The sequence below is a fragment of the Taudactylus pleione genome, unplaced genomic scaffold (genome assembly GCF_031769625.1).
Source record: "Taudactylus pleione unplaced genomic scaffold, aTauple2 ptg000201l, whole genome shotgun sequence".
Lineage (NCBI taxonomy): Eukaryota > Metazoa > Chordata > Amphibia > Anura > Myobatrachidae > Taudactylus > Taudactylus pleione.
Genome location: NW_028284603.1, coordinates 17471089 through 17489385, shown reverse-complemented (window position 1 = coordinate 17489385; position 18297 = coordinate 17471089). Strand labels below are relative to the sequence as shown.

Sequence of the window (18297 nt, the reverse complement as noted above, 5' to 3'; positions counted from 1 at the left end):
TACAGTCAGACAGCGCTAGCAGATAGTCACATACAACGCAGAAATAATTAAATAACCTGCACTACAAGCACTGTGATCAACTACGTGATCAACTACACAGACCAGAGGCTGGTAGGAAACAGTGCTGCACACTCTGACCTTATCGGAGGAGAGGTATGCGGTGGGACCCGGACCGCGATGCCACCTGTATCAAACTCCAACAGCATTTGCACACTTTCTAGAAAATGGCCGCCGAGGAGCTGAGAGGAGGCGGGCCTGGGGGAGGAGCGCTGACACAGCTCACCAGACCGCTGTGGAAAAGCACTGTGCAGTGGGGGAGGCGCCGGCTCTGAGACAGGGAAGGCGCGCCTCCCCTTGCATGCTATTAACCCCTGGGACGCTGGAGCATATCCACACTGCTGCCGCCCGCTGTCCCTGGTGGTCTAGTGAAAAGCGCAGAATCAGTACCTGGCTCAACGCGCAGCCTGTCCCCCTGCCTGAGGACCAAATGACTGTGAATCGGAGGGTACTCTCCGCAGGACCCCGACGCTTACCTGACCCCTTCAATCCGGGCACAGTCAGGGATATTCCGGGGTCACCACTAGCTGCGGCCCCAGCCACCCACCAGCATCCCCGGATCAGTACCGGCGTTCTGGTCTGGTGGGGTGAAGGAGCGACAGCATAGACATCTGGTTGACTGTCTATGCTGTACGGCTCATCTTGTGCAGCAAAGCTGCTTGAAAATAAACTTCAGGGGCTGTAACAGCCCCCTCTGAATATGGTGATTTGACTCCGGGCAACTATGAAACTGATTTTCCTTGGCTCGGGGGTGGGGTATAGGAGAGGGACCCCAGTGCATCCTGGGAGGCTGAAAACTTTAACTCTGAGGTGCCAGATGTCTGCCGCCATCGCCTATACCCCAAGGTATCCTGTGGCTACCCCATGGACCCTGAAGTAGAAAGGGGTAAAATGATTTCTCTTGACAGAGGTGATTGGGTGACAAAGCAACACGGCCCACGTGTTGTGGGACCGTCAAGCTCATTGTCTGGGATGAGTGGTTTCTCCAGAGGTGAGGCTGCGGTGTAGTCCAAAATATTCAAATAGTGGAGTAAAAGTGACTACCCCAGAGGTATAAAATTAACTAAACATATAAAATTAAGTTAGGATGAGATGGGATGAAGGCAATGGAAATATCTAAGGTCTACCCGGGTACATCAGCTAGTATGGGTATGAAGGGAAAGGAGCTTGAGCTTTGGCAGTAAATTTTAGGTACACAGATTCAGAGTCTGCACCCTATGCTCAATGTATACAGACTGTTAATAAACAATATACAATAATAATGCCCATAACTAATGGAAGCAAAGGGATAAGAAACACTGAATGTTAATCCTTAATCAAAACACTACCCTACTAATAAAATTCTCACATATTGATCTCCCTCATTTGAAGGAGTACGGAAGGGTTGCACTCAGCGATAGGTTATGAATTATTCATTAAAGAATTCACGGTCACAAATGCGCCAAACTGACATCATCAGTAATCAAGTCACAGCACACTTATTTCTAATAATTCATATACAGGTTTGTGAGTGATTGCTGTATTCTGGATTCCTGATGATACACAGCCCATGTAATTGAAATGTAGAAGAATTTAGCAAAAACCTATGAGTCAATTCACACATTAAAAAGAATTGAAACTTCCATCCACTTGCACGGAGTTAGTTCCAATTTTTTCCATACCAAACCATATTTCGATGGACCTCGCTTAGTGCACCCCCCGATGCATTGCCATGCAGGAACAGGAAAGGGGCTTTCCCAAACTTTACCACAGAGATGGTAGCATTCAGTTCCCTAGAACATTGTCATATCCTGTAGCATTAGTTGACTTACATCCAACCTTTCAAAATCCCATTTAAACTATTTTTTTCTTCATGTTTACCACCCCACCTCCTAACTCTCCAGCCTATGCCCTACCTTTGTGTCCACCCCTGCCCCCTCTACATCGTAAGCATTTGCGTGCAGGACACCTCTCCCTTTGGTTTTCTCTATATAAATTTTTTCAACTGTACATTATAATTATGCATTTTACATTCTGGAATTGTCTGCATCCATTTGTACTTATGCTACTTGGTTGCTCTATCCCCGTTAAAGATAATAAATTAGCATTAAAAGGTGTTAACAGCACTCCTTCCTGCCTCTCACCATAAGATCACCTCTGGGAGGTACGAAGCTGTTGCAGCTACTGGTTGAAGTCGCAGTCACTAGAACTAAGGGGCACAGGCCAACCATGAGAAACAATCCCAGGCCATTATTCTTCCTCCACCAAACTTATCAGTTGGCAGTAAGCATTTTCCTGGCATCCAGCAAACAGATTCATCCTTCAGACTGTCAGATGAGGAAGTGCGATTTGCATCTTGAGAAAGAGCTTTCACTGCTACAGAAGCCGAACGTGGTGTGCTTTACGCCAGTCAGACGTACAGTATGTACTGCGTATAGTAACCTCTGTGTCACAAAGCCAGGTCTTAGTCATACATGCCCAGTCTGGTGGTGCTTCATTAAGGTGGGCCACTCTGTCCCAGAGCGTTGTCATTACATTCTGAAGGGCCATGGTCACAGTCATGTTGGTTCTGATCAGCTGAGCACTGGAATCCAGTCACTGCCTGTCTGCTGCTCTCACATGACTGCCCCCTCCTATCCCTTGCAAGAGCGCACTATTTAAAGCTGCACCTTCCGCAAGCACAACGTAACAATGTGGAACAATAGTTCTTTGTGTGCTCACTCAATCACTCACCAGTGTGTATTTCCTGAACTCTGATCTGCTGCATAAACCTGTGTTCCTGGGAGTTGGACTCCTTCAAGTCGCTGCTGCTGCTGACTCTGCTCCAGTTACCTTGCAGCATTGCACTGTTATCTGTATCCAGTCTGCTCCTCTGTGTTCAACTTGCTGCTTCTCCTACGGTCCCAGTTTGGATCAAGTTACGTTTTATCTCCGGTCCCAGTCCAGTTCAAGCTGCTGTTCATCTTTGGTCCCAGTCCAATTCAAGCTCCAGTTTCATTACGGCTAAGATGCTATTCACCTCTGGTCCCATTCTGGTTCAAGCTTCTGTCTCAATCCGGATCAGCCGGTATATTCATTGCCTGTGTCTTGTATTCCGAATCCAGTCCGGTTCAGCCTGTTTGCTACAATCTTGATCTAGCATGTGCACTAGTCTGAAGTATCCTGTTTATCCTAGAGAGTATTATAGTGCTTCAAGTGCCAAGTCTTCTGAGTTCAACTTGCCTGCTCATTGCGGTTCAAGTGGAATATTCCCATTTACATTTCGCACTGTATTACTATGCAGTGAGGCTACTACCCGTCTCCAAGACTCTCTTGCTGTCTATACTATCGCTACTACCATTGATGGTGGTAGTTTTCCTGAGGGTCCTCTCTGAGTATTGGAGTTCATGCTGAATTTCCGCTGGAGTGATCACTCTGGGTGCTTGGGATTGGACCTACATTGCATCTGGAAAGTATTCACAGCGCTTCACTTTTTCCACATTTTGTTATGTTACAGCCCTCTTCCAAAATGGAATAAATTCATATTTGTCCTCAAAATTCTACACACAATACCCCATAATGACAACATGTAAAAAGGTTTTTTGAGATTTTTGCAAGTTTAATTAAAAAAACAACAACTAAGAAATCACATGTACATAAGTATGCACAGCCTTTGCCATTAAGCTCAAAATTGAGCTCAAGTGCATCCTGTTTCCACTGATCATCCCTGAGATGTCCCTACAGCTTAATTGGAGTCCACCTGTAGTAAATTCAGTTGATTGGACATGATTTTGAAAGGCATACACCTGTCTATATAAGGTCCCACACTTGACAGTGCATGTCAGAGCACAAACCAAGCATGAAGTCCAAGGAATTGTCTGTAGACCTCCGAGACAGGATTGTCTCGAGGCACAAATCCGGGGGATGGGTACAGAAAAATACCTGCTGCTTTGAAGGTCCCAATGAGCATAGTGGCCTCCATCATCCGTAAATGGAAGAAGTTCGGAACCAGGGCCCTAGTCAGGGAGGTGACCAAGAACCCAATGGCCACTCTGTCAGAGTTACAGCATTCCTCTGTGGAGAGGGGAGAACCTTCCAGAAGGACAACCATCTCTGCAGCAATCCACCAATCAGGCCTGTATGGTAGAACGGCCAGACGGAAGACAACTCCTTAGTAAAAAGCACATGGCAGCCCACCTGGAGTTTGCAATAATGCACCTGAAGGACTCTCTCGTCTGATGAGACAAAGATTGAACTCTTTGGTGTGAATGCCAGGCGTTAACTTTGTAGCAAACCAGGCACCGCTCATCACCAGACCAATGCCATCCCTACAGTGAAGCATGGTGGTGGCAGCATCATGCTGTGGGGATGTTTTTCAGCAGCAGCAACTGGGAGACTAGCCAGGATAGAGGGAAAGATGAATGCAGCAATGTACAGAGACATCCTGGATGAAAACTTGCTCCAGAGCGCTCTTGACCTCAGACTGGGGCGATGGTTCATCTTTCAGCAGGACAACGACCCTAAGCACGCAGCCAGGATATCAAAGGAGTGGCTTCAGGATAATTCTGTGAATGTCCTTGGAGTGGCCCAGCCAGAGCCCAGACTTGAATCAGATTGAACATCTCTGGAGAAATCTGAAAACGGCTGTGCACCGACGCTTCCCATCCAACCTGATGGAGCTTAAGAGGTGCTGCAAAGAGGAATGGGTGAAACTGCCCAAAGATAGGTGTGCCAAGCTTGTGGCTTCATATTCAAAAAGACTTGAGGCTGTAATTGCTGCTAAAGGTGCATCAACAAAGTATTGAGCAAAGGTTGTGAATACTTATGTACGTGTGATTTCTTAGTTTTTGTTTTCATTTTATTAAATTAGCAAAAAAAAACTTTTTACACGTTGTCATTATGGGGTACTGTGTGTAGAATTTTGAGGACAAAAATTAATTTATTCTATTATGGAATAAGCCTGTAACATAACAAAATGTGGAAAAAGTGAAGGGTTGTGAATACTTTCCGAATGCACTGTATATATTTTGATATGCCCTTGTGGGCTAATGTATGTTGGAAAGATGATTAGGACTTTACATGAACGCATGACCCAGCATAGGTCAGATATTAGACTTGCTTATGAAAAAGGCACCACTGATAAGCCTGTGGCGGCTCATTTCCTACAAAAAGGACATCAAATGTCCACATTAAAATATATGATTGATTGGATCCCTCCCCCTAGGTGACAGGGACCTTATGTTGTTAAGAAAGGAATCCAAATGGATACATCAGCTGGACACGGCGGCCCCATGGGGGCTAAATGAATACAATCATCTGCACCACTTTTTATAATGAGTGGATGCCCTAAAAATCCTGCATAACATTATAAGTATTGAAGACATTTTTTATTATGTTTTCTTCATGTTTTTCATGATATATATTTTTTTTTTCCAGGAAGCTCATTAGGATATTTATATGTTTATGTTGGGATTCACTTAATGTTTATTTTGTTTCATATATGGTTTTATCATAATTCTACCCCTGGAGTTGGCCAATATACCACTGATGTATTAGAGAGGTTTGTGCACTGGCCTGTTCAATGCCTGACTGCCATATTATGGCTATATCCTTATTGACATTTTTTTTAGTTGTGGTGCTATTATCATTGTTGTTCGCTGGCTAGAAGCAGTGTAGGACCCTAGTTGATGTGGTTCCTTTTCCCAGGGGCACTGCAATGCGCCACGGAAGTTATGTGTGATTGGGCGCTGATGGAACACAGGCTGCCTGACTTCTGGTTGCGTGGAACGCATAGCGGAAGTATGGGCTCAAGCTGTTGTTTTGCCCGGTTTGTGGAGCTTGTAGTCCCACCAGGTTCCAGTGAATGGATCGCTATACCCTGAGTGCACTGTGGTTATTGATGGGTAAGGTATAGATGGGGTATTAATGCCAATCAAAAGGGTATCTTCATTCTGTATGTTGCTTCTGGTCCCGCAGGGAGTCCATGGGAGGAGCTAGTTTATTGGCTAATTGATGGTGGTATATCAGGGGGCTCTGTGGGAGTTAGAATTGTGTGTCTGTCCTGTATTGCTCACTGGTGGTGTCTTGAGAAAGGCCGCATTCTTGTGGTCGAAATCTCAACTACTGCACCAATGACGTAGACAAATAAAGTAGGTCTATTTTTGCATTATAAAGAGAAGCCCTGGTGAGTGAATCCTGCTTATTGCAACTATTAAATATGGATTTGATGCCTGCTGGGAACCAATGGATTGTCACCCTGGGCAAAGCATGAGGGCTTGCTACAGTGTGTGCTGACTGTTGCATATACTTATTATACATATATACATATTTATTTTTTCAGAGGCAGCATAGCTTATAAATGAGACATCGAAGCAGCATAGTCAGCTACTGAAGGACACGGCTATTGTGTCATTTGCACTGTAGCTGTTCTTAGTATAGTTATGTCAAAAGAGTTTTGTATGCCAGGCCCCAAAAGGCTCTTTGTGCATGTAAGATTATTATTACACATGCAGGGTACATATAACCTTGGTTATCACAAGATCTATAGTATCATAGAATTTAGAGTTATAAAGAATATTAGAATTATATTTCTTTTAATAATTTATAATATGGCAATATGTATACTTCCCTTGCATGAAAAACATCTACATTTCGAGAAAAAAATCACCTTGTACCCTGCAGTCTCTCCATAAGTCGTGAGAATATACAGATAACCATTACTGTGCTCCACGTGGTAAACAACTCCTGGCACTCGGGGATGCACCAGTGTGGGAGGTTTAAAAGGGGAACTGCAGTCAATAAGCCAGACCTCAGAAGTAGTTTTACTGTTACTGTTGATAGTAAGAAATCGCCTGCCTCTGGTACAATAAAGATCTACAAAAAAACTGAAAGTGATAAAATAGGTGTTAGTACTCACCTAACAAAAGAGGAAACTAATGGAGCATACACACGGTCATGACGATTTATCAGATGAACGATTTGAAAGATCTGAAAGATTTGAACAACGATTTGAACTATGAACGATGAACGATTTTTGACTGCATTAAAGTGAATGGAATCGTCCAAATCTGACTGCAAACACATCAGATGTCAGATATTGTTATCTGACCATCGGGAACGTGCATCGTTCAGACATGTCAGATTTTCCTTCAGATATGAACGATTTTTTAAATTGTTATCGTTCAGATCTGAAGAAAAATCTGACAGTGTGTATGCACCATAACACAGTAAATTGGTAACAAAATGTAACAGAGATAAAAAGTCAACTGAAATAAAAAGAAATGTATAAGTCAGGATGTGCAGCCTGTATGTTTATGTTTTTTCATTCAGTGTACTGTACATATCAGATGTGGAAAGGCAAGATAATTCCTTAGGCCAGAGGATCCCAAACGCGGTTCTCAAAGCAGCCCAACAGTTAATAACAGTTAAAACCTTAACCACCTGTGCTCAACCATGGATATCTGTAAAACCTGAACTGTTCGGGTGCCTTGAGGACCGCGATTGGGAACCTCTGCCTTAAGCACTTCCAAAACACTGTTGATTTTAGATGACACCACCTGGAAGTGTTTAATTCCATTCATTAAAAAAATGAATGGCTATTAGTATTATAGTTAAACTAGATGAATTTTCAACAATTAGGTCAAATGTAGTTTCTCATAAAGATATTTATTGTTGGATACAAGTTATTGACTAGGGATGAATATAGGTTAACCAGAGAACTACTGTAGGTTAAGAAAGGAAACATAATGCAGCTCACTCATTGTTACAAGCGGTTTCTTAAGCCCAGTACACACTAGACCAGTGATTTTCAACCTTTGTTAACTCGCGGCACACAAAACAAAATTTTAAAACTGCAAAGGCACAGAATTATTTTTTTTTTCAAATATATAATATATAACAACATATATTTAATATATGTTGATATTTGTTAATATTTCTGTTCAAATAAGTAAAAAAACAAACAAAAAAAAAATCACAATGGCCCAGTCACAATGACCCCACCGAGAAAACACAACAACAATGGCCCCTACAGAAAAAAAAAATCAATCACAATGGCCCCTACATTAAAAATAAACACTAAAATAACAGTAGCCCCCAGAGAAGAAATACAACAATGGCCCCTACAGAAAAAGAGACACAAAAGCAGTGGCCCCCAAAGAACAAAATAAAACACATTGGCCCCTATCTTTTAGTAGCAGAGAAAAAAAAGATCATAGTTGTCCCTGGCCCTCAGCGGCGGGAGTGGCTGCAGCATAAGAGTGGAAGGGCCTGCCTGCTTAATCGCTCACTGCAGAGCAGAGAGCACTGTGCAAGCGGGAGGGAAAGCAACGCGGCATGCGTGTCCTATGATGTCACGCCATTGCGTCTCTTTACGTCAGGACACAGGTCATGGCCTGGGCCCAAAGTATAAAGATAAACTGGAGACGAGGATGTACACTGGTGGGCAGGGAAAATCTCCGGCGGCACACTTGAGAACCATTCACGTCACACTAGTGTGCCGTGGCACAGCGCTTGAAACACACTGCACTAGACAATATGTCGTCTGATCAGGTGGATTGAATATGTCGTCCACATCGCCCACTGTGTACCGGCTATGTTTCTGACGATGCACGATCCTGCATGTCGTCATCGTCCTTCGGACCTGCATGCCGGTCCGACGTGTGTTATCGTCAGCAGGGGCCATAGTGCCGAATGCAGCATGGCCTCCGCCGTCGCTCCCAACATCGGCAAGTGTGTACGCACTTGCCGACGCCGGGACCCATGCCGGGTCCAGTCGTTAGCGAGATCGTGCTGGGTACCCATCATTTAGTGTGTAACCAGCATTAGACACCTCCGTCTATCTCCACCAGTTAATCAGGCCTTCACGGCGCTACTCTCACTAATGTTAATACATTAGGTCTCATGATCCTTGTCAAAAATTTAAATAAATCCAGCCTGATAACATGGGAAAGCTGCCGGAAGTCTTCTAGGCACCAACACTTACACTTTATTGTTTCAAGTTTATTTCAATATCATCTTTTCTGTTTTTACCATAATTTAGACCCAGATTATATTGCAGATGTGATGCACCAGGATAATGGACCGTTTTCTTTTAATAATTTCAGATGTGTTTTGCACAAAAAGTTATGCTCTACGTAAGTAGCAGCTCTCTAAAGGGTGTTCTAATTTCTCTCTTTTACATGTAAGAAAAAAATAAATGATTGGATGAAATAATTATTTTTACTTACCTGGCATCCTGTTCTGTGTACACTAGTCTAGTGTCTCTTGGATTACTGAAGTCTGTCGCATACACACAATGACACTGAAGGTTTTCCTGTTTGGTGTGATACAAGACACTGTCGGTGACCCACTCTGCAGACAAAAAGCAAATAACTGACATGAAAAGTCAAGGTTTTTGTGGGCTGAAGCCTAAACTTTCTGCCTCATGCCTTAGTGACGTAACTATTGATAGATCATGAATATTGATTCAGACAACAAAATGACTGCATCAGTTTTGTGTTGCTGATGGGTACAGTATAAGCTTTTATCCAAAATGGGATTTTGGTACTTACCGGTAAATCCTTTTCTCTGATTCCACAGGGGACACTGTGAGGTGCCTTACGCTGGGGTATAGAGGCGTGAATAACTGGAGCTGGCACTTAAAATAATTTAGAAGTGTGAAGCTCCTCCCCCTCTATGCCCCATCAGCCCTCAGTTTAGAAAATGAAGACAAAGAGGAGATGGAGAACAAGTAGAGTAAAAAAAAAAGGAGAGAACACCACACAAATCATACAACATACGGAACAAACCGAACAGGCAGGTTAAGAGCGCAGAGGTGGGCGTCCGGTGTCCCCTGTGGAATCAGAGAATAGGATTTACCGGTAAGTACCAAAATCCCATTTTCTCTTTCATCCACTAGGGGACGCTGTAGGTGCTTACGTTGGGGACATCACAAAGTTTTCCCCACGGGCTGGAGCACTCTGTGGAACCTGCAGAATAAGGCGGCCAAAACGTGATGAAGTAGCACGAACTGAAGACCAAGTGGCCGCACGGCACAATTGTGACGTGGAGGCAACCCCTACCACCCATGATGCACCCACAGAACGTGTGGAATGAGCTGAAATGGACGAAGAAGGCAGACTGTTGGCACCAACATAAGCCTTATGAAAAGTCAGCCTGATCCAACGTGCCAACGTCTGCTTAGACGCTGTCCAACCCCTCCGAACAGCATCATAGAGGACAATAAAACAACCCCAACTTACAGAGGGAGGCTGTCCTGGCAACATAGGTGCGGAGAGCTCTAACCACATCCAAGGTAGAAAAACCACCTGAGTCCTCCACCGATGACGGTACCACAATAGGCTGATTGATATGGAAAGCCGGAGTTCCGCCCTATCAGCATGAAACACAAGATAAGGTGGCTTATAGGACAGAGCACCCAATTCCGAAACTCTACGAGCCGAAAACTAGAGCCAGAAGGATGATCGTCTTCCAAGACAAGTACTTAAGATCAACCTCTTCCAAAGGTTCGAACATGGGCAACTGAAGGAACAGAAGCATTAAGTTCAAGTCCCAAGGACCTACCGGAGGTACAAGAGGCTGCACACGCAAGACCCTCTGAAGAAACGTCAGGAATTTGCGTTGAAAGAAAATGGAAAGGGCAGAGACCTGCACCTTTAAAGTTCCAAGGCGAAGGCCAGAATCCAATCCCGTATGGAGAAAAAGCAGAAAGCCGGACAAACAAAAAGTCCTTGACGGAAGACCCCGACTAGAACACTGCGAGATATAAGAACGCCAGATACGATAATGTGCAGCCGAAACTGGCTTCCTGGCACACAGCATGGTGGGAGTAACAGAGTCTGGGATACCTCTACGTCTTAAGATATCGGTTTCAAGAGCCACCCCATTAAACGCAGCTGCGCTAAGTTGGGGTGGACGACAGGACCCTGCTGTAGAAGATCCGGCCGCAGAGGAAGGGGCCACGGATCGTCTACCAATAGGGACCGAAGGTCCGAGAACCAACTTCTCCGAGGTCAGTTTGGAGCCACGAGAATGACAGAGGCCAACTCGTGTTTTATTCTTTTGAGAAGACGAGGAAGAAGAAGAATCGGAGGAAAAAGGTAAATGAAGTCGTAGATCCAAGGAACTGTCAGAGCGTCGACTGCCTGTGCCCGCGGATCCCGAATTCTTGACATGTATACTGGGAGCTGATGATTCAATCGTGACGCCATGAGGTCCATCTGAGGACACCCCCATCGTTAAATCAGCGCGTTGAACACGTCTGTATGAAGCTTCCAATCCCCCTGGATGGATGTTCTGGTGAGTTAGGTAATCTGCTTCCCATTTGTTCACATCCGAGATGAACACCATCAACAGGATTACTGAGTGATTTTCGGCCCACTGGAGAACCAGAGTTACTTCTCACATGGCCATGCGACTTCGAGTCCCGCCTTGTCGGTTGATGTAAGCGACGGCCATCGCGTTGTCGGACTGAACTCTTACCGGACAAGACTTTAGAAACTCTGTTGCTTCTATCAGAGCATTGTAAATCACTCTGAGTTCCAACACATTTATGGGCCACTGCTGTTCCAGAGGGGACCATCGACCCTGAAAGTGATAGTCAAGGACTACTGCTCCCCATCCTCGAAGGCTATCATCCGTTGTTATGATGATCCAGTCCCACAATCCGAATCTCCAGCCCACTAAAAGATTGTTGGATTGTGTCCACCAGAGGAGAGCCACACGGGTTCAGACGGATCTGTTGATGTAGAAGAAGATAAGACCCTGACCCTTGTGACAGCAGGTCCAGCCAAAACACTCTGGAGTGGAACCGTCCAAACTGTAGTGCCTTGAAAGCAGCTTCATCTTCCCCAAGAGACGCAGACAAAAGAAGTAGGGACACTTTCTTTGGTCTGAGGACCAGCTGATCGAACAACCGGATGTCCCAGGCTTTGTCTATCGGAAGAAAAAAACCCCTGTGATGCCGTATCCAGGATCATGCCCAGAAAAAGGAGTTTCTGGGACAGATTGAGATTTGATTTCTTGAAGTTGATTATCCAACCGTGTTGGATTAGAGTGTGATATGTCAATAAGGCATGGTCTGTGAAAAGGGTTACCGATGGAGCCTTGAGTAATAGGTCGTCCAAATAAGGGACTATGTTCACTCCCAATGACCGAAGAAGAGCAATCATGACTGACATGGAGTTTGGTGAAAATGCGTGAAGCCGAGGATAACCCGAACGGCAATGCTCAAAACTGGTAGTGATCTTGCAGTATAGCAAACCGTATGAAGGCTTGATGCGGTTCCCAAATGGGAACATGGAGATAGGCATCCTTGATATCCAGGGATAATAGGAACTCCCCTGGTTCCAAGCTCGCAATGACAGACTGCAGAGATTCCATTTTGAAACTATACATCTTCAGATATAGGTTTAAGGACTTGAGGTTTAAGATGGGCATGGCCGAACCATCCGGTTTGGGCATTACAAACAGGTTTGAGTAAAACCTCATACCTCGTTGATGCTCCGGAACCGGAACTAGCACAGATGATACTGTTAGAGACTGGAAAGCCTTCTGTAGAACCTTGGCCATGTTTGCAGATATTGGCAAACTCGTAGTGAAGAACCAAGGTGGAGGGGGGACTTCGAAGTCTATTCGGTAGCCCAGGAAAATGAGTCTACTAATCCACGGTTCTGAAGGTCTGGTTCCAAACTTGTTGAAATTTCTGCAAGCAGGCTCCCACCATAGGGGACCCCTAGTGGGACAGAAGACCGACCTGCCACCTGTTTTTTTTTTTTAGCTGGTTTAGGCTCCTGTCGATGTGCAACAGTGTGTGGGCGACCTCTAACTGTGCCACCTCTTGCTTGCATGGGAGCACCTCTGGCTCTACCAAGAAAGGAATGTGGCGCACAAAAGGAATGAAACGAAGGTCCAGTGTAAGATCTTCTGGGAGCCGGAGCTGTTGACAGGAGGAATGAAGACTTACCACCCCCCCCTGCCCCGTAAACCCTCCACCGCATGCTTGATTTCCACGTCCGCTTGCCAAGCGCGCAAGCAGATGGCTCTGTGGCCCGAAATAGCAGAAGCAGCTTTGCGAGCATTGATCTGACTGATATCTTTAGAAGCTTCTCCGAGGTAAACTGCAGACTCACGGATGTGTTCTGCTAGTCGAAGTAATTCTGCTCTGGAGGTACCAGAGTCCAAACCTGTAATCAACTGGTCAGCCCAGCAAACCACAGCCTTGTCAACCCAGGCGGTAACAAGGGTAGATTTAAAAAAGGGGGTTATTGGAATAAATACGGTGCAAATATAATATCGGCAGCTTCAAAACTCTACCCCGTCTTGTCCAAATACAGGAAAAATAAACATGTACAATTAGAATGTGGATAGTATTCTTAAAGCGCTCAATAACATAAATATACTCATAGAAAGTCCTCATTTGCTTGTCACTTTCTTTAAGGCGTTTTTCCTCTTCCAACAGTATATGTTCATAAAATAGAAGGAACAAAAAAGCACATCTGTGTAGAATTGTTTTCAAAATTTATATATGTTTTTTCATACACACAAGTTCTTTATGAGAAAGATAAATCCTTTCACTTTTAAAATTCAACGACATACCACACTCACATAAGGTCAGTGTAATGGAAATCTCAAAAAGGTATCTTTGGAACTTCTCAAACACCAAGTGGATTCAACATACAACCAGAAACAGGGTTAAATGTACCCCACTCACATCAATTATAATGGGAAGGTGAAGCACATAAGGGTTTCTTTTATCCAAGAGGTCCTCAGTGTTTATCCAATGTAAGCAAGAACTGGTTTTCAGTGTTTAATAGTGTAAGTACACAAATACATAATCACAATAAAAACAGGAATTGTATACACTGTTATTAAAGATATACTCTCAAAAAGGAACCGTCCGGAACAGCCTCAAAAAAATATACCCAAAGTACCTTACTGGAAATGTGATATTTCACTACCCCAATGTCCTTTTGTGTTGTTGCAGAATGCCTCTCACAACCTGGTTACATCTTTAATAATAGCTGTGATTCTTTTACCTCACTTTGGACTGAGTGTATACAATTCCTGTTTTTATTGTGATTATGTATTTGTGTATTTACATTATTAAATACTGAAAACCAGTTCTTGCTTACATTAGATAAACACTGAAGACCTGAAGTTTGGGACACTCATCTCACATCAGTCATTGGGCGTCATCATTCCAGAGACCTGCAAGGCTATCGTTAAAGTGCTGCAGTACCAGTGTTGCAAGGTAAGGGGGAAAAAAAAAAAAAAACACACCAAAAAGTTCATTTTTTTTTGTAGTTTTTTTTTTAAATCAACTCTTTATCATAACTGCGACAGCCAATAAGCCAGCATTAACAAGACTGCGCTGCATAGAAGTCATTAACATGTGTGTGGCAAAAACACTACATAGTAGTTAATTAAATATTATTATTTTTTTTTACATTTTTTTTAAACTCCTTATAAAAACTGACAGGCCAATAACAATTGTTATGTGTTTTTTATTTAAACTCTTTATTGGAAAGCGAATTAGGCTGCATAAACCAGACTGTGCACTGAACTGTAGGCAATAACATAATTTTTAGTTATTTTTTATATAGAAAATCAACATGTATATAATGGAGCGTACACATGGTCAGATTTGTCAGACTTGTCAGATTTGTCAGATGAACGACTGAACGATTAAATGATTTGAACGATTTGGACGATTTGACCAAAGTTTTGAACGATTTGAACGATTGAACGATTTTTGACTGCATTAAAATGAATGGAATCGTCCAAGTCTGACTGCAAACCCATCAGATGTCAGATATCGTTATCTGACAAACGGGAACGCGCATCGTTGATCGTCCATCGTTCAGGCATGTCAGATATGAACGATTTTCCTTCAGATATGAACGACTGAACGATTTTTAAATCGTTATCGTCCATATCTGAAGAAAAAATCTGATCGTGTGTATGCACCATAATGGAGCGTACACACGGTCAGATTTGTCAGACTTGTCAGATGAACGACTGAACGATTAAACGATTTGAACGATTTGGACGATTTGACCAAAGTTTTGAACGATTTGAACGATTGAACGATTTTTGACTGCATTAAAATGAATGGAATCGTCCAAGTCTGACTGCAAACCCATCAGATGTCAGATATCGTTATCTGACAAACGGGAACGCGCATCGTTGATCGCCTATCGTTCAGGCATGTCAGATATGAACGATTTTCCATCCGATATGAACGACTGAACGATTTTTAAATTGTTATCGTCCATATCTGAAGAAAAAATCTGATCGTGTGTATGCACCATAAGTTGTACAAAACAGCATTATCACCAAATTTTATCCATCCCAATAGGTAGCCAGCTGTATGTTGTACAGTGGGTCAGACACCAGATTCAACAGGGCAATACACACATGGCACAAGTACAGATTGTGGCCCCGGCTTCCAGCAATCTGCACTTGCGCCGTGTGTGTAGTGACCTTGTCCAATTAGTGTCATCCCCGTCGTATAGCATACAGCCAGCACCTATTTATGAGTGATAAAATTTGGGGATAGTACAGGCAAGAAGAATAAAAATAAAATAAAAATTAAGAATAACGTGGCAAATCTTCCTCTGACTCCAGCAGAGCATTATAAATGGTGCTTGGGGTGCTGGGAGTAACCTCCAACTGGGTGTGGGGGGGGGCTGACATAGGTGTTTGGGGCAGGCGAATAAACCAGTGGGTCACCAATATAAGTGGAGTCGTGCTTTTTCTGTTGAGTGACCTACTTAAAAGGTCATAGGTCAGCCTTTGGAATTTTTTACTAGTTACCTCATCCATTTTTCTAGTTTGACTATTAATATGTGCAGTAAAATTGTCAATATCATCCGGCGGTTTGTGAAGGATTCTTGCAGCTTGCTGGAGAAAAGTCCTCCTGTGGAGTGTGCTGCTGCTGTCTTCCCTATTTTTTATTTTTTTTTGGGGGGTGGTAGCGATGAAGATGATGGTCCTGGTAGAATGAGTGTGTCCACTGGGGCCAAATTATCCCCTTCGCTGTCCGCGAGCAAACTTAGATCCGACGTTGAGGACATATCAGGCTGGGTGGGAGTCTATATAGGAAAAAAAAAAGAAGAACAATATTGTTGTCATGTTTTAACACATTTTTAATTTTTTTTTCCAGTTTCCAGTTTCCTAACACTGTGGAGGAGTGGAAGAGCATCGCTGAAGAGATTGAACAACGTTGGAATTTCCCTAACTGCGGAGGAGCCATCGATGGAAAACACTTCCGCATCAACCCACCTGCCAACACCGGATCATATTACTACAACTATAAAGGCTTCTTCAGCATCGCTCTCATGGCAGTGGTGAATGCCAACTACAAATTTTAGTTTGTGGATTTTGGCAAGAATGGCCGTGCTTCAGTTGGAGGGTCCTTTAAACAGACAACATTCTACCAGAGACTCACCAACAAAACCCTCAACTTGCAGTCAGTGGACGATACAAAACACGACCTAAATAATGTTTTCGTTGCAGACGAGGCTTTTGCATTACATGAACATGTGATGAAGCCATTTGCACAGAGGGGCCTAACCAGAGAGAAGAGAATCTACAATTATCGTCTATCACGGGCACGGCGCATTGTGGAGAATGCGTTTGGAATACTGAGCAACCAGTTCCGCATTTTCCACACCACCATAAACCTACGCATGAAGAAGATAGACTGGGTCGTGTTGGCGTGCTGTGTGCTGCATAACTTTCTGCAAAGGAAAACTACACAGCGAGGACAAGTCACAGCTAGACCAGAAGATGTAGGACCTCCGGAGGACATTGCCCAGTTTACATCTTTGTCTGCACCACCAATATCTACAACATCGACAGCATGTGCCAAAGAAGTGAGGGATGAGTATATGGCCTATTTCAACGGACCAGGTGCGGTGCCATGGCAGGAGGACTGTCTGTGAGCTAAATTACTATATTGGACAATTGGGATTGAACTACAAAAACAATAAAAGGTTTTAGTTTATGTACTGTGTCTCTATCTACCAAAACTTCCTCAGACAGTCCACTCATTTCTGCCGCCTCCTCTTCTCCCTCTCGCTCGGCCAACAGGACAACTGACTTGAGTTGTGGCTCCTGTTCACTAATGAAGCTGATGAGGTGATAGTACCAGAGTGTTGGCTGGTACAAGTTGTCCGTGCCTGCTCCATACCTTTTTGAACCGTCCATTTTTTTCTTTTCTTTTATGTAGACGGTACACAGGTTCTCGATTTTTCGTCAGACTGCTTTTAGATCAGCATCCGCAATGAACTTTTGGGTGTAGTAAAACAACACCCCCAAAGCTGCCAATTTCTGTGATTTGTTGTGGTACTGTCGACAGGATATCCGCTACAGACACTCCTTTGATTGGAGGATCTCTAGGAATCCCATCACAAACTCACGTTCACCATCGATAGACATTCCTAGGAATAAAAAAAAAAAAAGGACATTTTATTCATCTAGAAATGTGAATTTTTTTGTAAATTTTGAATGTATATTTCTACAGTTTAAGATTTTTTTGGTAAGTATTGTAATATGTTTTTTTTCTGGTTTTAATTTTTTTTTATTGTATTTTAATATATTTTTTTAGAGGAATGTAATGTGTTTTTAAAAGTATTTAAATGTTTTTTTGATGGTTTTTAATGTTTTTTTTGTAGTTGAATATGTTTTTTTTCTGGAATGTATTGTGTTTTTAAAAGTATTGTAATATGTTTGTTATTTTATTGGTGCAATGTATTTGTTTATGTTCTTGATATACATTTGTTATAGTAGTATATTTTACCATCATATACAAATGTATTACAAGAATAAAAACAAATGTAATATATGAATTAATATTGTTGTAAGGTTTTATTTTTTGTTGTAGAACTAAATATGTTTTTGCCAATTTAAATTTTTTTTAGTGTTTGATGTTTTTGAAGGTATTTTTTAGGTTGTCCGTGACATTGGTGGGTAGGTGGGTGGCACACATTGGTGGGCAGTGGGAGGATGATGCATGACCCAGCCACCGCCCACCTCATTCCGGCGGGCGGTAGCTGGATCATGCATTTCTAGGTGGGTGGCACACATTGGTGGGCAGTGGGAGGTTGATGCATGACCCAGCCAGTGCCCACTTCATTCCGGTGGGCGGTGGCTGGGTCATGCATTTCTAGGTTGGTGGCACACATTGGTGGGCAGTGTGGTTACATTTAATACAGTACCAATACTCACCATAGTCCTGAATTCCAGACTTCTTGTGCAGGCTCCTGATAGTGCTTCCTT

General features: G+C 43.3%; 1 protein-coding gene across 2 annotated transcripts in view; it reads right to left on the bottom strand.

The window, feature by feature from the left end:
- The window catches only part of PREPL (prolyl endopeptidase like), a 76184-nt gene that overhangs the window by 38440 nt on the left and 19447 nt on the right, over positions 1 to 18297 (bottom strand). For both annotated transcript variants that reach the window (XM_088477270.1, XM_088477269.1), the window contains exons 6-7: positions 9243 to 9366; positions 6683 to 6899 (exon numbers count right to left, since the gene is read on the bottom strand). In XM_088477270.1, the coding sequence (XP_088333396.1) occupies positions 6683 to 6899; positions 9243 to 9366 (341 nt within the window). The remainder of the gene's footprint in view (positions 1 to 6682; positions 6900 to 9242; positions 9367 to 18297) is intronic.